At 37.0% G+C, this 24,334-nt stretch overlaps 1 protein-coding gene and 1 pseudogene across 1 annotated transcript; both read left to right on the forward strand.

Annotated features, from left to right (window-relative positions):
• Nucleotides 1–11,964: 11,964 nt before the first annotated feature.
• LOC145983770 (mediator of RNA polymerase II transcription subunit 7-like) lies at nt 11,965–13,185 on the forward strand (annotated as a pseudogene).
• A 6,528-nt stretch (nt 13,186–19,713) lies between these two features.
• On the forward strand, nt 19,714–20,178 carry LOC145983771 (protein CFDP2-like). The gene has a single exon (XM_083116820.1). It carries the CDS (start codon nt 19,714–19,716, stop codon nt 20,176–20,178), a length of 465 nt encoding a protein of 154 aa, XP_082972946.1.
• Nucleotides 20,179–24,334: the final 4,156 nt, after the last annotated feature.

The raw sequence follows: 24,334 nt of genomic DNA on the forward strand, positions 1-24,334 counted from the left end.
CTTTCTGAAAATTCGGAGAAACATCGAAGCGGTCGGTTCATCTGTTGATTTGGTGGACAATTGATATCTGTCAGATAGTTTGAAGTAGGATGTGTGGTAAACTTCTGTAAACGCGAGAAGATAGAATCGCGAAGTGTTTGTGATCTCGTTTTCCTACATTGCGAGCAAAATGTGGAATGAGAAGCTGCCAGATAGTCTTCCTCTGGAAACAATGGATCAGGATCGACTGATCGACCAAATATCCAACATGTTGGCATTCTAAAAGAGAGTCTGACTACCACACAAGATCCTGGGTTCGACTCCCAGGGTGGTTGATCTCATGTATAATGAAGAATAAACCACGTTTCAATTAAGGAAGGAAACTAGATATGTAGCAATTGTTTTTACAGCCGTCTGCATGCTCTACAAGTATTATGTTACAAAATTTGGATATCTTTCTGACTTTCTGTGATTTTTCTTCATTTAGCTTCCACCTGCAAATGCGGAAGTTGCTGTTGCTTAGGTGGCTAGGTTGGCTAGACATAATTAATCCCTAGTCAGGAAGCGAATAATACTTATATAATATAATCATGAGTTATGTGGGAGCAAATTACTTATCAAGCATTTTCTCTTTCTATTTGTTGTACTGTGGTTAACAAGGTGCATTGCGATGCCAGGGGTCCTGGGTTCGAATCCCGGACTGGGCGTGTGTGTTCTTTATGATGGTCCTCCCATCAATTTCACATCACTCATTGTCATCTTCATCTTCACGATTAGCCAAAAAGTGTCAGAAAAGCGAAGTAAAATAAAACAAATCAATCATTTATATATTTCTATATTGCGCCGCTTTTCTAGCTCTTGGGTAGAAAATGATGAATGATGAGCCGAAGGAATGGCGATGTGACAGACATGATACAACCATACCTGTCCAACCTTGGACCTCTGGTTTCGTAGCGTGTTATACTCAGTGGAATTCTTAGGAAGAAAAACTGTAAAATTAGGGTGAAAAGAAGCAAAATTGTACAATGCATAAAAAGCCATGTTTTGTTCTTCTAAAACCTTCCAATTATCGAGTTCGTGTTTTAAGTCCACTGTATGCACGGTAAGGCTAATCGGGAATCCGAACCACTATGTGCCTCCACTGAGTATCGAACCCGGGACCCCTTGAATGCAAGGCGGCGACGCTACCACTGCGTCATCGAGGAGGCCGAGAAAAACTTACAATTAGTCAGTAAAATTAATATTGAGGGACAAGGCCTGCGAAGATTTCTTTCATTCGGTTGCGCGTGGTCATCACATCGAGTCCCAGAGTTTCGAGAGCAAAATTTGCTTCCATATCGCTTTCAAGTACTTCCCAAATTGTCCTCACTATGTTGGAACAGCACAGAAATTTTGGAAGTAATACGAGCAGGCACGTACCCAGGGAAGGGGATCTGGGGCTGCAGTCCTTTCCCAAAATCCTAAAATTATCTGATATTAATAATCTGTAGTAGTAGCTAATAAAATTTACTTCATTAACAGGATTAAACATCTTGTATATGGTAAGTTGCAATATACCAAGAAATTCATCTTCAGTGCATTTATCCCTCCCCCAACCTTTTTGTCTTTAGATGGAGGCTGCCGATAAGGGATAAGCCCCTTCCGAAATCAAATTCTGGCTACCGGCCGGACCACCAGGGATCGAACCTTGAATCTTTCGATTGATTCATTAATTGAACTGGTGTTTAAAGTCCACTTTATGCACAGTAAGGCTAATCGGGACTGGACCTACAGTTTAAAGTGAGATCTGAACAACTATGTGCCTCCATCAGGAATCGAACCCGGGCAGGTTGTTGAACCTGCCGAACCAAAGACGAGAGCGTAATCATTTGAGCGTGTGGGAACTTTGTTTTATCCAGTACCATCATATATTCAGTTTTCCACACACAAATGAGACGTGTGCATAAAATTTCTTATCGTCATCATTCTCCAAGTGAACAATCAGATTCCATAGAAGACTCGGGCCCGCCCTATAGAATCGTGCTTAACGTGGTTGTCTTGAACTAAGAGATACCGGATTCGATTCCGGTATAAACTGTATACATGAGATGCCTAGCTTGAACTCATTACACACACATTTCATATTTGCACTGTTGCCAATACTTGTAAACCTGGTTCCAGCACTTTATATCTAAAACCACGGAAAGGGGTTTTATATACTTCTCAATTTTCATCCAGCAACTTTACAAATCTAAAGACTAATAACATTGTTCTTGGTGTTTCAGTCATTAAGCTAATGAGTTCATTCTGCATTTAGTTTCCCGAATAATGGCTGTGGATTTTGCAAGAGTATATCCGTAAACTGTTGGAGGCTACAGAAGAAACTTATGTTCCTTTCCAATTTATTGATTGATTGAGTTGGTGTTTTAAGTCCACTTTATACACAGTAAGGCTAATCGGGACTAGTTCTACAGTGTAAAGTGGGATCCAAACCATTATGGGCATCCACCGGGTATGGAACCCGGAACCTCTTGATTACTAGGCGACGATGATACCATGCGCCACCGAGGAGGCCCTTGCTCCTTTTCTTTCAAGACTAAATATACACACACACACACACACACACACACACACACACACACACACACACATACATATATAATGTATGTATACAGTATAGGCCTATATGTGTATAAATAGTTTGTTAATTTATAATAGTTTGATAGAAAAAAATCTTATGTTTGGGCCCCCCCAAACTGATCAAGCTAGCTACGTCCCTGATAAAAATCCACGTCAGTTGCAAGGCCAGCACTGGTGAAAAACACCAATCTTGAGGTGAAAGCTGCTTCCCCTCCTATTCAGTCCCCCTTCCCCTCCTATTACTTCACCGTTCTAACATAAGTTCTCGTTCCTCACCGGCTGCTCAGATGACTTCCAGAGTAACATGAAAGCCGATCTTAGGTTCAGTTTTCATTGCCTTATCCCATTTTTTGAAAAGTCTAACCCACCCTTCTTCCAAGTTGCCATCATCCCTGTTAAGTTTAGTACTCCTCCCTATACAAATATTCGCGGCTTCATAAACATTTCTACCTAATTTATTTTCCTCTTTCCTGATGACCTCTCTCTTTACCATTTTATGCCCACTTTTAATAATATGTTCAAATAGCCCCATTTTGGGGACTCCCTCTCTGATGTTATCATCATGCTCCCCCCATCTCATGTACATGCTTCTTCCCGTCTGCCCAATATACTCCCTGCCACATTCACATTCTATCCTGTATACACCTTTTTGTCCATCTGGATTTTCCTTCCCCCTTCCTTTAAATAGGAATGTGTCAGGTAACGTGTTAAGTGTTTTCAACCCTACCCTCAACTTAATCCTATTGTAACACTTTTTAACGTGGCACTATGTTCAGTGCTTAAGAAAATATTTACGAACCTGATAAAGGGGGCAGTAGGACCCTGAAACGTTGTTCCAAAAAAGCTTCAAACTCACTCACGTAAGTAGTGTTAAATTAAACTTTATACAATTTAACGTTGTTTATTTCATTTAGTAGTGAGTAATATGCACCAATGTACAATATGATATGAGAACAGGTAGCTAATGTGTTACATGCATATGTAATTTTGTGTGTTAACACAGTGTACTTACTTAAATGTATTTCCCATTTACTAGTAGATTAATTACTATTGTGAGATGAATTATTTCTTGCTTCCACTGCAGGACTATGCACAAAATATGGCAATTTTTATGGCAAAGTCCACTGCATATTCATTATAATGTTCATTATAATTTTAGTTTACACTGTCGTAGAGTAGTTTTCATCTTGTAATTTCCTTGAGTAATGCATTTATTGGTTAACTCAAATTTTGAATAATTCAAACTGTTTTTTGTGTCGCCTTAGAGATTGAATTGAAAAGAGTGCACTGTGTAAACAATCACCATTCCTCTACCAAAAAACTCAAGATTTCTTTGTATAGCCACTCACTCCAACAGCCACATGCAGATCCAGAAAAAAAAAATTGGAGGGACACAGCATGTGCTGTAAGCATGCCTATATATACTCTATCACTGGTATTTCTGGAACAAGGTCACGTAGAAGGATAGGTAGGAGATGGGTAGAGTGAAGCAGTACATGCTGATACAAACAGCTGGGAGCTGCAGTCAGTCGCTTTCCCCCTCCATGCAATCCTGCTCCCTCACACATGCTCATTGGATGAACCCTCTTGAGTCATTGCAGAGACGTTTTTTTGTTTCTTTTTTGCTTACTCCAGAGATTCCTGAGATGAGGTGTATGTACATATTACACACACACACGCATGTGTTCACTTGCGAGGGAGAGGGTGTATAACCTGTAAACTATAAACTTTTTCAGGACGTGGAGGTCACAAACATGAACAACTTTTCTTAACAACTTCTTGCTTAATTTTTACCTTGCCGATGGCCTATTGGTAACACTGTTGACTTCTAATTAAAGCATCCCAGATTCAATCACCATTGTTGTCATATGGATCCCAATTTAAACTGTAGGTCTAGTCCTGATTACCCTATCTGAGCATAAATTGGACTTAAAGCAAACTTCGACTTTGACAAACATTTTTTGTATATATATATATATATATATAAAATTTTGCTCATTTTGATGTTACAAATCCTATAAAAATGGCATTTTCTATCCTATATGTATGCAACCATGCAAGAAGATTTACGGTTGCCACTGCCATTGGAAAGTGACAAAATTTGTGACAGGATAAACTACAGATGGACTAGGCATCTTTTGGAGTTTTACAAATTTTCTTTAGGGGAAATGCATCAAATATGGTAAGCAGCATATGTGTATGTAAATGCACTATGTGAAGGAAAATAAGTGACAGGGTCGTTGTTTCCATGCATACTATTGCTTTTACTCATAGAATCTTACCCGACAGTAAAAATAAATTCCAGTAGCAACCATGAAGCTATCCATTTAATTGAATACATTCAGGATGAAAAATACATTTTTCGATGGCTTGTAGCAACAAAACAAATCCTCAATGAACAAACTGTTACTAAGAAAAAATTGCCTTGATGTGCTCTACACACGGTGAAAGTGTAGCCTGATAGCCTACTGGATACTGCAGAATTTATTCTTTCTATTCTTTCACAGTTTGGAAAGAATATTATTGAAGGATATTTATTTTATGTTCAAACTTTTTTTGTTCATTTGTATTTAACAATTTCATATATTTTCATAATACTTAGTCCTGGCTTTTGGTTGGCTCGTAAATTCATTGACTGTTTCCTGAAAGTAGTTATTCATCAACTACATCTCTTTCAGAAGAGAGCTATCTATCATTCATGCAATTATATATCCTTTGTACTCAGCCTAACCAGTCCTCTTCTTTAGTAACCAGCCCATTCTTTGGACACTGCCTATTCAACTAATCACCACTAACTCACTCAACATTCAAGATCAGGCGTGAGCAGGAGCGTATCCAGAAATGAAATTTGGCAGGGGTCCAGCCAGGAGTGCCCATCCTCCAAGGCAATGTCCCCCTCTATAATAATACCATGATAGTTATCTCGTTAATTATTATTATTAATAATAATAATAATAATGCTGTGTTTTGTTATTCTTCGAATCGTAATTTCAGAATTGAATGTCTGTTGACACTTTCCAGAAGCAGTATGAAAAATGTCATTGAACTCTTCATTCGAAATTTCAAGAAGTCTGAAGCAGTTCTGTGCTGTCTCTTGGGTTAAGAAAGAGCAGAGGTTAAATTGTGATGAGAACTCTAAATACTTTGGCAACTGTACAGTGTAACTGAAAACCTTTTCTCAGATAAAGAGTATAATTAAGAAAGTCAACTGCAGCTAGAAGATCACTTGCTTGGGGTGGTTCACTCGGACAGGTCCACTTAACTGACAAGGTTGAAGACATTTAACAAGAGCATGAAGTGAATCATGTTTTCCTAGAAATCGAGTTTCACACACTAGCAATAGTTTCTTTTACTGTCTGGTACATAATGCAATATATTTGTTTTTAGTATTTCACCTCTACATGTATTATTTCTAAAAAGAAAAAACTTCACTTACTGTACCAAAACAGTTTCTCACTGAAGTCAGATTTTCAGCTGATATATCACTACCCAGTCTGGAACTAAAAAAAATAGTGGGTGTTATTTTCAGAATCCACAAACACGTGCACACAGAGAATTTTCTATACCTATCACATCAAGTGTCTCATTGGAAAGTATGCTGAATCTACCATAGTATTTTAAAAAGACAAAGGTAATTGGGGGGGGGGGGTCCAGACCCCTCCCTGGACATGGCATTGGTAGGCTTACCATACGTCCGGGATTAGCCTGGACAGTCCTAGTTTTTTAGTGCTGTCCGGGGTGATGTCCAGGATTGCAAAATGTCTGGGGTTTTGAGAATCTGAACATGAAAATAGCTACCGGTATTGAATATTCACGACCAGAATTTAAGACAAACGAGCCATTTCTGAAAAAAGTCATGTCTAGTGAAAAGTACAACTGAGTCAAGTAACAGATAATGCTACCTAGAACAGAGAGGTTTCCTAAACATCAGAAAATGTATTATTTAACTAAACATTTGAAAATTAATTGATTGATTTTAGAAAATAATGTTAATATTTTTTCTTGTACAATTTATAGTTTAATGTTCCAATAAAATATTAACGCTTTTAAGTAATTTCAATTTATTTTTTATAAAAAAACTGAAATTTAGCAGTAACGAGTTGATCGCCAATATGTCCTGGGTTGGACCCAAAAATATATGGTAAGCCTAGGCATTGGGCATGAGTACCACCTCATCCAATGCCTGGTCAGTATCATCACTAGATTCCAGATTTTAAAGGGGAAAATTTTACTCTAAAAAGGACAAAAAAAAGGAAAAATTGTTGTCAAAAAAAGGACTATAGTTTATTTTTGCATTACATTAAATTTCATGCATTTTTTACTTTACTTCATATGAAACATAATGTATTCCTTTTTATATATGAATGGTATATATTGTGCTTTCATTTAAAATAATATTTTTAGTGAAGTGCATAAATAAGCTATAGTCCTTTTTCATTTCCTTTTTTCGAAGGTAAAGCACAGTGTATAATCTTCCTTAAAACATCTTACCGCATTCCATAGCTTGCTGCCACTTGTGCCTGGCTTCAACATTTTATTGACAGTCAATACTGTCATCACAGCCACACAATAAACTTAAAACTAGTCTAAAAAACTTTGCAATAAAAGTCTAAATCTAGGAGATAAGTACACTTTCAACTCAGTAGGTGTGCTGCTTACAATGCATTTGTTACTGCTTAAGCCCACATCGCATTGTTGCAATAATCACTCCAACATACTCCCAACACTTGTGGAGGGAAGAGAAGGTAGAAAGTGCTTGTTCTTTCTTTCCTCTAAGCTGCACCAAATAGACAATTGTTGAATGTCTTGTTCAGGGAAAAGACAGCCATACAAAATATTTGATATCTTGTCAATAAAGAGACCAAGAAATATATTTTTTAAAAAGGGGGAGAAGGGGGAATGTAGTCTGAAAAGCTAGTCAATACAGGGACCAGAAAGGGAAATGTTTTAAAAAAAGGGAATGTGGGCTGAAGAAGAGGAAAAAGAGACATCAAAACCATGTAATCTTGTTGGTTTAACATTGTTGTTATTTACTCCATGATCCTGTTGAAAAAATTTAAAAAAAGGAGTTCCCTATAAAATCCGGTCCCTAATCATCAATCTTCCTCTGACTACTCTGCAGTCCAATGCCATTTTATTATCTCTGATAATAATAAAGCAAGGCTCCATAATATATATTTTTCTGTCCAGTTTTTAATTGTTGATTATTTTATTTGCTCTTCAGGTATATATATACACACACACACACACACACACACACACACACACACACACACACACACACACACACACACACACACACACACACACACACACACACACACACACACACACATATATATATATACATACATATCCATGCCCTCACACACTGCCCTACCTATCTATCTACCTACTGAAACTCATGTGGCATTCTGTAAATAAATATACTATTAACTCAGGTAAATCTCTGCTCTGCAAGAAAGTTTTACAAGCATAGATCAGTAGTATGGTAGTCAAATCTTATAGAAATTCATTGATGAATGATTGAACACTACAATTAAGTTTATAAATGGAGCTGAAAGTTTTGTGAGGGTACAAACATCTTTATATATTCCTGTTTGTTAATTCGGAAGGTTGTAGAGTCACAGACACTTCTGTCTTGTAACTACACCATTGATTTTCAACGGCTATCGTTACAATCCAGAAGTGTCCATGACTGTACAGGCACTATAGTGTTAACAGGTTAACTGGGCCAAGGACAGGGAGTAATTAAAAATCTTGATAGTATTAAGAATTAAGCATCCAGAATTTTGTGAAAATGTCACCCTTCATCCCCGATTTTGATGAAATTCGGTATACTTATAGAATTTGTAATGCTGATAACAAAATGACAATTCTTTTTAGATTGGTCAAGGGGTTCAGAAGTTACACGCTTTTTTAAATCTCCGTGTACACCACTTGTGGCTCCACTTTGAATGACACGCATTAGGTTATAAATGATAGTATCTTCCTTCAGGTTTGCCGTAGAAACTTCAAGTTTCTTTTCTTTTGTTCAAAATAGTGTAAACTTTAATTTTAATAAGGTTTCAGATGATTGTATTAATAACCATTTATTTTTATGTATTTCTTTAGAAGAAAAAATGACTAACTTCAAGAGCAAATTTCGTGCAATGCCCCCCCTTCAATTTCCCCCCAATTTTATATGTAGGTAGCTCAAAGTGTGTACTAATGCCTGATGGAAAAATTGGGATGGGCGGTTCAGAGACAGGGTGATAAAAAATCATTTGCATCAAATGACATTAAAAGTTAATCTTACTAAAAATGCTTATGTATTTAGCACAAAGCCTGAAGTACAATATGTTTTAAGGTATAATAATCAAAATTTCTGTTCACTATGTGTGAAGGTAAGCATAGGCGTAACCTGGCAGGGGCAAAGGGAAGCATTTGCTCCCTCCAATATTCATAAATTAAATTAAATTTACAAATAATAATTGCAGCGGAATCCCAATTTCAAGTTCCTTGATTTTACATTGTCCTGCATTCTATATTCAATCTTGGTGGTCCCAACATAGCAAATTGCTAAGATATTTTCCTCCGTTTTACATTTTCCCGCATTCTAAGATTTTTCAGCTTCGTCGCCTGAATAACATAAAATCGAGTTTCCACTGTATCTAAGTCAATTTCAACTGTCTTCATTTTTTTAAGAAATATAATCATCATTATTAGCATTCCCAAGTTTAGCAAATTATGTTCGAGAATATTCTTTTTGTGCATTTTATCTCAATATGGAAGTTCTATTTTTGGCTACTCTTCACGGAGATACGTAATATAAAGTTAGAATTAATAATACACATTTGTGCTGATTGAAGTTTTTCCATGGAGATTTTGGCATATACCACAGAAACTCTTGTGACCGGCTAGCTGGAACAGTTAAAACAAGTGTGGCAATGATGTACCAATTAGAAATAGTATTCAAGGCATAAATTTCTTATTAATCATGTAAGGTGAAATGACAAAACTCGCAGTACGATGTGTCAGCAATTGCAAAGTACTAAAAAACAGAACCAGGAAAGTTAAGTATGCACTATTTTGAACTTAGGCTACAGGTTCGGTAAGTTACTTTTTACAAGTAACCGAATTACAGTTACTCATTTAAAAACTACCTCAGTTATAGATACTGGTACTTTGAAAGTAATTATGAGTTACTTTACAATTACTGTGAAAGTAACTTACAGTTAATAATCATTGATTTGTGTAAAAATTACACAAAATCAATGATCATGAAGACTTGAGTGTTTTCTCGTATTTATGTTTCTAGTACATAATATGCCTTCATATATTTACATTACTACTGTAAATAAATGATGGAACACAGAGTCAGCTTTGCTTGAACGATTTTAATTAAGAAATCATTAGTATGCTAACCACGGTATATTGAATATGGTGTCATTGATTCCACTTGCACCTATTTCTTTCTCCTCCATTCCAAGATCAACAAGGTCCACTCCTTTGACAATGACATTTTCCTAGCTTGAGAACCACATTCCAAACGAACGCAGCAGACCACCAAAAACACTGAACTTTTCACATATAATTAAAAATGAATTGAAGTAAAGCGTGGATATTCTAAAGTCAGCATGCAACAAAGCATAGCATCCTTGCCAGGCCAGCAATTCCTAAGTAAAATGTAACTGTTACTTGCAACCAGTTACTTCGAAACACTAGTTGTTTAACAGTCATTGCAAAAATAATAAGAGCTGATGAAATAAGTTTTGTGTAACTGTGTGGTTTGACTGTTGTGAAGAAGTTTCTGAATTCCAACTCTAAACAGTTATGTAGTAGCTTGTGTGTGTGACTAAAACTTGTTTGTAAGATTGCTTCAAAAGTCAATGAGGAAAAAAAAGGAAATGCAGCAATTAAATTCTTGCATCCACTTGATCCATCAACTTCCTACTACTGGCCACAAAATATTCTGTGTCCAGTGGGCATTAACAACACAAATGGAAGGACATACTGTATGTACTTAGTGATAAGTCAAATATTTTAGTTAGTTCGAAATGATCAAAATATTATTCTAAAATGTGAAGGGCACAATCCTACATGAAACTTTGGCAATGCGTAGAGTACAATAGTGTAAGTTATTATTAGTACTATCTTCATGGGCGTAACTTGGGAACTATCTTTGGGTTGAAAGAATCACAAAGTTTTCTATCCCATAAAAATAGTGTTCAAGATTATTTGCTAAATACATTTGAAAAATCACAATTATTACTCTTTATTTGTTTGTTCCTCAAGTGCCAGAAGGTTCACAATATATATTTAACTGGCAAATTTTAATTAATCTATACATTTTGGAGGGGTCAAATGCTTCCCTTTCCCTGCCAAGTTACGCCTATGCTTACCTTCACACATAATGAACAGAAATTTTGAATATTATACCTTAAAACATATTGTACTTCAGGCTTTGTGCTAAATACATAAGCATTTTTAATAAGATTAACTTTCAATGTCATTTGAGGCAAATGATTTTTTATCACCCTGTCTCTGAACCGCCCATCCCAATTTTTCCATCAGGCATTAGTACACACTTTGAGCTACCTACATATAAAATTGGGGGGAAATTGAAGGGGGGGCATTGCACGAAATTTGCTCTTGAAGTTAGTCATTTTTTCTTCTAAAGAAATACTTGAAACTATACATAAAAATAAATGGTTATTAATACAATCATCTGAAACCTTATTAAAATTAAAGTTTACACTATTTTGAACAAAAGAAAAGAAACTTGAAGTTTCTACGGCAAACCTGAAGGAAGATACTATCATTTATAACCTAATGCATGTCATTCAAAGTGGAGCCACACGGAGATTTAAAAAAACGCGTAACTTCTGAACCCCTTGACCAATCTAAAAAGAATTGTCATTTTTGTAATCAGCTTACAAATTCTATAAGTATACCGAATTTCATCAAAATCGGGGATGGTGGGTGACATGGCCTGGATGAATTGACGTGGAATGACCCTTAAGTATATCTTAATGTACTAATTTATATTATATATTTACAAATTCTAAACTGCTCTTCATGACAAATTTTTAATGCTATCTATCTATCTATTTCATTTCAGATTTCAGATCCTTCCATTCGTTCCTGGTGTATTGTATTTTTGTGAATCTTTTTCTATGTGCCTTCTCTATTGAGAAAACAAACTTTTTGACGTTTGCAGAAAATTCTACAAAGATTATATATGTAGTTCAAGTTTTAAAGGTTAATTTTGTGGTTTATATAACAACAATAGATGTTATCATTGTAATATTTTTTCTTACTATATGTACCTGTGAGTGAGAAAGTGCAGTGCAAATGCATGTTTAAGTGAAGCCGTAAACTCACATGATGCATCCAAGTTAATATTGAAGAATTAATGTTTGTTTCTTCATGGCTTCGTCAGAAACAAGTCTATTTTGTTCACTTCCATTTGCCCAAGCCCAATACATCAGCCAGTATACTGATGAAAATGTCAGACGAGGAAGAGCTCCATGGCCTCCACCACTAATTCATGATACATATTCCATGTTCAGAAATTCCTGTAATGCAGATAATGCTATAATTAGGTCTCTTGAAAACCAGGGCATTAAGAAGACTGTACCCACTAAATTTTTTACCACCGTAGAGAACTGCGAAACTTAACCATTCTCTGTTGCTGAACTTTTTGGATTTATTGGATGTGTTGGTTCACCCAAAAGAGAAAAAAAGTTGAAGATTTGAGTTTATTGTTCATTCATATGTCAGCCCCACCAAGCCAGGAAGACACTCCATGTGATGATGGAATTTGCAGAAAAGGCAGTGAATTGAAACAGTACAAAGATTTCAGAAACAATCTGGATAAGGTGATGGAGATTTTACAAGAAGCCATGAAAATGTCACTTGAAAGTGCTCAATTGTATTCTAATGTAGCCGGTGTGTTAAGATTATGTATACATTTTGTTTATTCTGTGTCATTAAATTTATTTATTACTTTCTTTTGACATATCTACTTTTTTGTTATTTCAGAAATGTGGTTTCACTTAGATAACACTGTGTAACAAATTTACAACTTTTTTCTCTTTCCGAAATGAAGGCAACTGTTTCCGATAGAACTTGTCATGCTGATTACAGTGCTGTAAGTGAAATTCCTGTATCAGCCTCAGATTTCGAGAAATAATAGTTGAAAATTTTATTATGTAATGTAAATGCTATGCTATTTGGAGCACTGCAAGACATGGGATGTAACGAAGAATGAAACTAAAAGTAATTCGTTTTTTTAAATTACACAGTACAAGAAGCAAAGATTACATGACGACAATGCTATTGATCTGCATAAATACCAGTACCGGTACCGAAATATATACCCTGCCCGACCCCTGTCCCACATTCCTATCTGCCCCCCTTATCCCACCCTGAGCCAAAGGTACCTACGTAAACGCCAAAATGAAATTAACATCAATTCATGAACTACAAATATATATTATGAACAAAATATGTTATGTATTACACCAATAGGTATCAGAAGTAACAATACAGATCAAATTAAGTAATGTACATACATCCAAGGATGGAAAGGATGATACATAAAGTAACATGTATAAAGGTGTTCAAGGTAGTCTTATCGGCGCTTCCGTTTGTACTGAGCACCCTCGTTTTCTCGTTTCAAGCTCCAACAATAGTCAGCTAACATAGTAATCCCACACTTTCCCTTGTACCTTTCTTCCAAGACACGAATGGTCTGATGAAATCGTTCACCATGTTCATCTGATACTACACCTAAGTTTTCTGGGAAGAAGTCTAAGTGACTGTGTAGATAATGAAGCTTTAGGGACATGTGACAACCCATTGCTTGAAAGCTCAGTAGCAGTTCTTCTACAAGTTCGGCATAATGATCAGATTTTCGGTTTCCAAGGAAATTTGTTATCACATTCTTCAGTGCAACCCACGCTCTTTTCTCGTTTTCATGCAGGATCTCGTCGAATGTTGAATGTTTAATGAGTTCTCTAATCTGTGGTCCGACAAAGATTCCTTCCTTTAACTTTGCATCTGTGATATGTGGAAATATTGTCTTTAGGTACTGGAAACCACCACCCTCTTTATCTAGTGCCTTCACAAACACCTTCATTAATCCTAATTTTATGTGTAATGGTGGTAAGTACACATTTTTTGGATCAACAAGAGGCGTGTAACTAACACTTTTCTGTCCAGGAACCATCGACTTTCTTGTGGGCCAGTGTTTCTCACGATAGTGTTTCTCTTTCGCCCTGCTATCCCATTCACACAGAAAACAACAGTGTTTTGTATATCCTGACTGCATTCCCAAAAGCAGACCAAGAACCTTAAAATCAGCACAAATGTGCCAAGGATGATCCGCATACTTCATTCTGTCAAGCAAGAGCTTCATATTTTGGTATGATTCTTTCATACCTACAGCATAGGCAACTGGAATAGCAGGGTGACTATTGCCATTGTGTAATAACACAGCTTTAAGACTGAATTTCGAAGAATCAATAAATAAACGCCATTGATTCATGTCATACTCAATGTTTAATGCATACATAAGTCCACACACATCTGTACAGTACAACAAACCTTCCAGACAGCTGAAAAAATTCACTAGATCACTTCCACGACATCGATACATTGTTACTTTCGTGTCCTTTCCCAAAAGGTTCCACCCTTGTAGTCTGGAAGCTAATAGTTCAGCCTGTGATTTGGACAATTGCAGATCTCTCACGAGATCATTTAGTTCTGCTTGGCATATTATATGCGGTTCCTTTGCGTTCCCCACATACACAGGATCTTCACTTCCTTCACTTTCGGATTCACGTTCAGTATCACAGTCACTCAACGTCCAAGCATTTGGTGGCACAGGAACAGGTAACTCATTACAGTGTGGAACAGGCCTAATAGCAGAAGGTACACGTGGATAGTTAATTGACTTGTTTGTTTTTGCGGTTATTCCACGAATGTTTGTTAAACAAAAATAACAGTCTGTGGTGTGGTCTTGTGGCTCACGCCACACCATTGGCACGGCAAATGGCATTGCCTTGTGTGTTCCGTTCAACCATCCCCGAAGGTTCACAGCACAGGATTTACAACACACGTGCGGAGCCCATTTTTTATCCTGGTCTCCGACTTTGCAGGAAAAGTACAATTCATAAGCCTTTTTCACAGCAGGTGTCAGGTGAGTAACATTGGACTTAACAGTCAATCTTCCACATATGTAACAGAACTTGTTTGGGTTATTTACACAACTTCTTGGCATGATTTACAGTAAAGAATCATCAAACACATATAATGTCAGAACCGGAGATACTTGTTACATGTATATCTAACAGTCACACTTAGCAACAAACTGAAATCTTTGTGCTGCAAGTCCAGCTTTCAGTACCTTCTGAGCAGTACATTAACACTGTGTGAACTCATACAAGAGTTCTCAGAACAGACAAACATCCAGAACAACAATGAATAACAACACACAAACACACTCTCAATAATGTACCACCGGCTTCTGATACGGATTTTCACGCAGTGTTGCAACTCCACAAGGGGAAGTGTTGCCACCTTGAAAGAGGGAAATTTCGTATTTTAAAAATCCCTTTTTCCCATTTGCGGGAAAATGGAGGCTGATACAAACAAATGCAGTAGTGCTCCTACATCAGGGTACCAAGGGGTATTATGGTCACTACATACCATCCAGGAAAGAAAACCTTTGTTACACAGTGTAATTACTGATATTTGAGCATTTCAGGAGTAAAAAAGTATGGAACTGATTAAAACTCAAGTGAAAGTTTGTCCATTGCATTGTCATTTATGCCTTACCCAGATGTTCCCATGTTGCCAATTACTGGCTACTGAATGAACTTTGTTCACCAACATGTGAGATACAGGAACAACTGTACCAAATGTTATTTCATTTTCAAAACTCAGCACTTCACAAACATCAAAACGGGTTTCTGTCTGAGATATTGACGTAACTCTGCAATACAAGTCATAATGTTTCTTAATGCAGATGTGCTCGTTTGTGACATGTGAATGGCCAAATTAAAAAACACAAAACTTGGAGGAATTTCTGTAAACTACAAATAACCTGCTTAATGGAGGGGGGGGACCAAGTTTCCAGTTGGCATAATGATAATGCTGTCACCTTGTAATCATGCAGTCATGATTAGAGGGTGGATTTATATGCACTTAAAATAAGCCAAAATATGCACTAAAAATTTTCAAAACAACCTATTTTAAGGTTCTGTATGCCTTACATGGGAAGTAAACCTATCAGTAACTCACTGAACGCAATTTTAGAAATGAAAATGTGATAAATTGTGCTTTTTAGGATCACCAAAAATACTAATTTATAAATGTTTCTAGTTTAATATACGTATCTTGATTGAATCACTATGCTCTTTTCATTCCATTAATCAATATCTTATTCTTTTACATTAGCATTTCAATATACTAGGTGTTATTTATCGATGTTTTCAGGTATCAGACTCTTGCGGTTGTCAGGAAGTAAGTCTTTGTATTTTGAAAATGTTCTTTCCATTTCACAAGATGCCACTAGACAGAATTTGTTCGTTTCATTTCTTTTGTTGATATCCTGATGTAAAATGGATTTTTCTGCATTCAGAATTTTCAAATAAATAAATGAATTTCACTTGTGGAATACCCAGGCAAATCCTGGACAGGTTCCCCCTGCAACACTGAAATCACCTGTCTCAGGAACTGCAAACCTGGGTTTCTGAAAGCTATTGCTAACTGCTTCTCCAATTCAGTTATCTCAACTTCTCTTGGGTACTATTTCTTTTGAACAATATCGAAAAGGGATTGAATGGACAAAGAAAGAACAAAATCTACTATTTGTCCATTCAAAACTATCAACGAAATTTTACCATATTTTTAATACTTCATTTAAGGTTCAGATTAACTGCACTTTGATTCAAATTAACAACACAATCATAAATTGCACATGGTCCGACTACAGACATACCACAATGGTCTGGATATCCTAGTGCAGAGATTCAACCTGCGAACACTACGAATATGAATCCATCACTTTAACCGTCAATTCATAGGAATTCAAATGTGTGGTTCTGGTGAATTTGTCGCGTGAGGTTTAATGGAAATTAATGCACAATGATAGACCAAAGAATAATAAAAGCACAATTTTTTAAATCATAAATTGTGTTGCAGGTTATATACGAGATATAATTGTGACAATTTTCCTTATCAAAACCATGGACCGTATTATAAAAAGGCATTAAATATATCAATAAGTACACAAATCACAAGGACACTATCTCAGTTTCTGTAGGACTGCCATATTTCTCCTTCCAATTACTTTAATAGTAAAATTAGCACTTCAAATCACTACTACTTTCAATAAGAAAATCACCCAAAAATCATGTTTAATCCTCACCAGTATGTTGTTTCAATATTTAGCTGCAATCCATCGACAGACATAATCACAAACAGTTATTAAATTTTTATTATGTCTAATTTAAAAATAATATATGCTCATAGTGCACATCTTCATCATCTGACCACCATTCCCTTAGTTTCTACTGTCTTCTTATTTTGCACTCAAATAACAGAGTGATCCTCCATACAGGATATACAGCAGCATTGTCCACAAAAAATAACATAAGTTTATAAAAATCACAGTGTCCAGGCCTATGCAGGCAACAAACATTTCTGTTACCAAAAATAAAACCTCTATTTGAGTATGGTAAATTTGCATTTTGGCAAATTTCTATTGAAGCTGCCAAAAACTATTCTAAATACCTGAAATGTATTACATGTATAGAGCGTACTTGACAATAAATTACTCTGCCGGCAGTGGTAAATGCATCGTTACCTTCTCCCCACTGTTGGAGTAATGTGCTGTTACTTCTTATCTCCTTCGGCATTTATTGTCACTTCTGCAGCACACACACACTCACTCACAGATTTATTAAGATGTCACATTAACAGATAATCCTCAAATAACGTGACCACAGTGTTGTCGCTGGAATTTTTAAATGTGACTCTCATCTCTGAAAGGTCGTTGGTTGATGAAAGGGTGGGTTTTCTCTATCTTCGCAACCAGACCACCTGCAATGCCATGAGATGAGTTTTGGAATGTCCTTGGCCCAACTAGTGCTCATGACTAGACAGAAGTAGACTGTTTTCAATGCTGACACAGAGAACGACAAAAATGAAGCAGACAAACTTGAAATGAACAATTACATGAAAATTACTCCCAATATATGCAAATTATATGCACGTTAAGCTAAAATATGCACTAACATCCCAAATATACATTTATATGCACTATAAAACTTTACCAGAGTAATCCACATCAAGTGAAATGGATAAATCCGTTGAGAGCATATGAATTTTCCTTAAGGAGAAAAACATGCAAATATGCAAAAATCCGCCCCTAGTCATGTTTTCTCAACATGTTGAATGCACACTGTTGAGAAAACAGCCAAGTTCAAGTGATATGAAATCACAAGTGGCATGTACAGCTTGTTGTATCACTCTGTACGAAATGTTGCATTTACTTCTGAAGGCTCATTTCTAAGTGATGCATGTTGTTTGTGGCTTGTCACTTCAGTCTGGAAGCTACCTATTTGTCTTGAAAAATGTGTACATCACTGATTAATAAACCTGGCTTGATAAACATGTAGGTTTTTGACAAAAGAAAGTGCATTTCAGTGGATATGCATTTATATAATATTTGCTCTACATCTTTTGTAACAGTATCCCAATTTTTTTAAAGACATCTTACATTTTTCAAGTAATTACTTCAACAAGAATGTGCTAAGAGTGGGGGTTGGTGGTTTAATCCCCTCCTGAAATACCTGAAGCATTAGAATTTTTTTTTTTTTTGTATACTTCTTATGCAAACCTATATATGTATTTGTCTGTGTGTATACTGTTTACAGCATCAGTTACTACAAAACTGATTCAAAGGTGATGTCATGAACCACTAGGCAAGCAGATATTAATGTGGAATTATGATTGGACTACATTTCAGCCACAGACTTGTGCATGCCTATCCCATACTGTACAAATATCTTGATCATATGAAGTGCGTACAAGAAAACATCATTTTTCGTAGCTTGAACAATGACAATATGATTTCAATAGAGATTCAAAATATTATGTAACAATGTAGATCCCTTTTATAACAGAAATAAAGTGGTATAATGTTGTGTCAACAGAAATATAAATGAACAAAAAAATTAAAAATGAAAATAAAATATATCAGGTCTAACAGCACAATTCATTGGTTATGACTATAAACCAGAATTTGTTCTTTATGCACGTTTTGTTCACATGAACAAAATCACAGGCTTTCAGTACAAAAACACATTTAAGGAGATAGAGAAATCACTATGTGTAAATTCTATTCTGCCTAAATTTGCCTAAATCACACAAAAATGTGCACAAATCTTTTAAAAAGAGATATTGTCATGTGAAAAAATTTATTTTTGGTGTTTTTTTTTACATATCTTTTCTGCCACTTTTAGCTAATTGTGACAATGTGGGTGATTGATGATTAAATGAAATGGATAAAGGGACACCCATGCCTAGACCAGATTTCAAACCTGGAACCTTCAGTGGAAAGATCCTGTGTCGATTGCTAAACATGTTTGTTCCCTCCTGTTGTATGCTGCAATTATGATATCATACCACTGATATTTTTTTTAGTATTTGCATCAGATAATCCTATGAGGGGTTTCCTGTCAGTCCCCATCGGGTGCCTCCCTATGTGGCAGATAAGGGAAGGCCTTCCAGATATAGAAGGTACCGGAGAGATCCGGAGAGACCAAAACTGGCAAACTACTGCCTAGTAGTAAGAAGAGGGATCTACAAAGGCTAAGGGACAAAACCCTGACAAAAAGCAGCAATTCTGGGAGCTGTAAGAGGCAATCCCTTACCAGGTTGGGCATGGGATTAACAGTCCAACCCCAGAAAAAAATCCTTGTTACAATATCAAGTGATAGCAGCCGAATGGATATGAAGATGCATTACAGGCAATGCAAAAGGAAAAACGATTGGAAAATGGCAACATGGAATCTGAGAACCTTCAATAGAGCAGGAGGATTGAATAACCTCAAATGAATAATGGAGCAATATAAGATCAAAGTTATTGCACTACAAGAAATGAGATGGAAAGGAAGAGGTATAATTGATATGGGAGACTACACAATATTCTATAGTGGACATGGTGAAAATACCTTTGGAACTGTTTTTTTAGTGATGACAAGAATAAAACAGATTGTTATAGATTTTGAACCAATCAGTGAACATATATGCAAATTAAGAATAAAAGCAAAACTCTTAAATATCACACTTATCACTTGCACCAACATACATGTACATGTACATGCACCAACTGAGGAAGCAGAAAGAAAGGACAAAGACCACTTTTATGAGCAGCTGGAAAACATATATAATAAACAGCCAAAACATGATGTTATAATAATTCTTGGAGACTTCAATGCCAAGATAGGAAGAGAGGATGTATATAAACCAACTATTGGGAAGCATAGCTTACACGTAAACTGTAATGAAAATGGAGAAAACTAGTAGATTTTGCTACCAGTAAAAATATGATTGTCAGTAGCATGACATTCCCACACAAAACATACATAAAGCTGCCTGGCAGTCTCCAGATGGTATGACAAACAATCAGATGGACCATATATTAATAGACAGAAGACATTGCAGTGATGTATTAGACGTATGAAGCTACAGAGGAGCAGATGTGGACTCTGGTCATTACCTAGTAACCATCAGATATAGACAGTGGATCTCAAACACAAAGAAATAACAAGGGCTAAATATAATGTGAAACTGTTGATAAAAAATCCAGAGAGGGCCTCCTCAATGGCGTCATCGCCTTGTAATCAAGGGGTCCTGAGTTCGATACCCGGTTGAGGCACATAGTGGTTCGGATCCCACTTTAAACTGTAGGTCCAGTCCCGATTAGCCTTACTGTGCATAAAGTGGACTTAAAACACCAAATCAATCAAAAAAAAATAAGAGAATATGAAACCAGATTGAAACAAAACTTTGAAAATATGCAAATATACAAAACCCTGTAACAATAGAAGAAAAATGGAAAAGAATAAAGGAAAACATCCGGAAAACAGCAAAAGAGACAATAGAATGGGAAAAGAATACAAAAAGAAAGGAATGGTTTGACGAGAGTTGCCAGAAAGCATTAGATGAAAGAAACGTAGCTAGAAATAAAGTTCTCCAAAGGAAAACCAGAGCAAGTGTAGAAACTTGGATAGTGAAAAGAAGCGAAGCGAAAAGAGAATGTAGAAGAAAAAACAGCAGTGGGAAAAAGAAAACCTAACAGAACTAAATGAACTACATAATAAGAAAGAAATAAGGAATATGTATCAAAGAAAAGCAAACTATAAGAAAGGATTTCAACCGCAAAGAAATATGTGCAGAGATAAAGAAGGAAATCTTACTGGAGATAAAAAGAAAGTAATAAGTAGATGAACAGAATATTTTAAAGAGTTATTAGGTTTAGATGAAATGAAAATGAGATATCAGAAGTAAGAAATGACCAACAATGGGATGAAGAGCAAGACTTGCCTGAACTAAAGGATGTCACAAGAGCCATACAATGCTTTAATAACAACAAAGCACCAGGAAAAGATCAAATTACTGCTGAAATGCTCAAATATGGAGGACCAGAACTAAAGAAACAGGTATTTGAGCTTATTAAACGGATCTGGAAAAAAGCTGATATGCCAGAGGAGTGGACAGTAGCAATAATATGTCTGATACGCAAAAAAAATGACAAGACATGTTGTAAGAATTATAGGGGCATATCTCTCCATAAAGTGACATACAAAATATTTACAAAAATTCTGGCAAGAAGACTAGAACCACACTTAGAAACACTGACAGGGAAGTACCAGTGCGGATTCAGAAGTAATAGATCAACAATAGACCAAATCTTTGTATTAAGAATGATATTAGAGAAAAGTTTTGAACACAATATTAACATACATAAATTATACTGGGTGAGTCTGTTAAAAGAGGCCCCGTGGAAAATGTGCTCCTTGCATGTAGGCAACCCTGGTACACCGAAGAGAAGAGCGGGGTAGAGAACAGTCCAGGATATCGGTGCCAAGCAGTTTAGACAACTTGACATAAACGTAAATGAATGAAACATCTCTTCTGTAAATACAGTACAGTGTGAAAACAACCTACCTAGAGGAGGTGCTGGAGGGCCTCCCCCATAGCCCAGTGGTAGCGTCATTGCCTTGTAATCAAGGGATCCCGGGTTTGATACCCGGTGGAGGCACAAGTGGTTTGGATCCCACTTTAAACTGTAGGTCCAGTCCCGATTAGCCTTACTGTGCATAAAGTGAACTTAAAACAGCAACGCAAACCAAGGAGGTGCTGGAAATGTCCTCCGTTGACCTCGAGGCACGTGTGCAGACAATACCACATGTTCTGAAAAGCACGGGCGAGGATATCCTGCGGTATGGCTTGGATAGCTGTGATAATGTTGCTCTGGAGTTCTTCGAGTGTGTGAGGGTTGTTGCTATACATCTGTCCCTTTAGATCTCCCCACAAGAAGAAATCACAGGGTGATAAATCTGGAGAACGAGGTGGCCAAGGTTGGCTTGTGCCACAGCTGATGATGCGATCAGGCGGGAACACTGACTCAATGCGCGTGATCGTTGCACATGCTGTATGCACCATGGCTCCATCCTGCTGAAAGTAAGTGTTCCTTCGCTCATCCTCAGTCAGTTGTTCGACAAACACGTTGAACATGTTACTGATGTAACGGGCCGAGTTCACAGTCTCATGGAAGAACACGGAGATGATGCGGCATGACGACACGGCACATCAGACACCAAGTTTCTGGGCGTGCAGTGGAACCTCCATGAACACGTGTGGATTGTCACCTGACCAGTGTCACGTGTTCTGGGAGTTTATGTAACCTGACAGATGGAAGCGTGCTTCATCGGAAATGAACAAGTAACCATCCGGCAGCACCTCCGGAGCAATATTGGACAGAAACCACTCACGAAACTGCATGCGAGCTGCCTTGTCCACATCCCGCACCTGATGCATCAAGGTAACTTTGAATGCGTGCAAGTTCAAGTCCTGCTTCAGGATCCGCATAGTGGTTGACTGGGACACCTGCAACTGTTGTGCCAAAGGCTGAGATGATTTCCGTGGCCTGCGTATCTTTAGCTGCGCTTCGTCGCCCACCTTCTCCTCAGTGCAGGGGCGCACTTTTGGTTTGTTCAGCATGGATCGGTTTCCCGCCATTTTGCAATCAGTTTTTGCATTACTGATTTGGTTCGGGCCTTTGCTGGAACTCCATTCACCGCAAACTCCGTCGTAAACAAATCTGCACACTCTTTCCAAGAACCGAGGCGTGTATACGTCTTGACAACAAAGATACGCTGCTGCACCGTTAACACCATGCTGACCCACCGAACCACACTCACAACTTTCCTCACCGCTCAACTGCACTCAACTGACCTGCATGCTGCCTGCCTCAATATCACTACAGGACACATTCTTTTCAATCCCCCTCTATGTCATGTTGTCGAAACTGCTTGGCACCGATATCCTGGACTGTTCTCTACCCGACTCTTCTCTTTGGTGTACCAGGGTTGCCTACATGCAAGGAGCACATTTTCCACGGGGTCTCTTTTAACAGACTCACCCAGTATGTTGACTTTCAACAAGCATTTGACTGTATACAAAGAGACAAACTCTATAAGATAATGAGAGATATGGATATCCCAGAAATATTAGTAAAATTGACAAAATGACCTTAACAAATTTGAAATACAAAATTAGAATACAAAACCAACTATCTGAAGAAATTCAAATTGGAAAAGGACTATGACAAGGGGATAGCCTCTCCACACTGCTGTTTAACATAAGTTTAGAACATGTAATTAGAAAGATTGAAATAAATCCTGGAGGAACCATCTTAAATAGTACAATACAATACCTTGCATTTGCTGATGATGTTGCCTTACTAAGCAGAACACCAAAAACACTAGAAGATGCCCTGAAATAATTACAACGAGGTGGACATGAGATTGGACTGGAAATAACCAGGATAAGACAAAATACATGATAACAACAAGAAGCAAGTTCAGGTATCAAACTATAAAAGAGTTCGAAATGCATAGTCAAAAGTATGAGCAAGTTGGAAATTTCAAATATCTAGGTTCAACATTAACAGAAGATAATAACATTGCCGAAGAGGTAAAAGCAAGAATAACAGCCGGAAACAGATGCTATCATGCATTTGGAAATATTTTAAAATCCTCACAAGTGAACCGAAAGCTGAAACTAAGACTGTATAGAACCATAATGAGAACAATAGTGATGTATGGGTCGGAAACCTGGTGTCTGACAAGAAAGAAAGTAGAAAGGCTAGATGTATGGGAGAGGAAGGTTTTACGTAAGATATATAGACCAATCAATGACCATGGCATCTAGATAATTAGGACAAACAAAGAACTAGCAACACTTTACCAGAATTCATGTATAACAAGTGAAATAAGATCCAAACGCCTTAGCTGGCTGAGGCACGTAGAAAGGATGCAACCAGACAGAGCAGTATATAAGATCTACCAAGCAAAACAGTGAAAAACTAAATATGCTGACCAAGGCAGTAATTTATTTTATTATAAAACATAAACTAACGTAACGTTTCAACCTTCTAGCAAGGTCTTCTTCA

The sequence above is a fragment of the Lepisma saccharinum genome, chromosome 2, assembly GCF_977018435.1.
Source record: "Lepisma saccharinum chromosome 2, izLepSacc3.1, whole genome shotgun sequence".
Taxonomy (NCBI): domain Eukaryota; kingdom Metazoa; phylum Arthropoda; class Insecta; order Zygentoma; family Lepismatidae; genus Lepisma; species Lepisma saccharinum.

Coding starts and splice junctions, on each gene's coding strand:
- LOC145983771 (XM_083116820.1), top strand. CDS start 19,714: ATGGAGCAATATAAGATCAAAGTTATTGCACTACAAGAAATGAGATGG.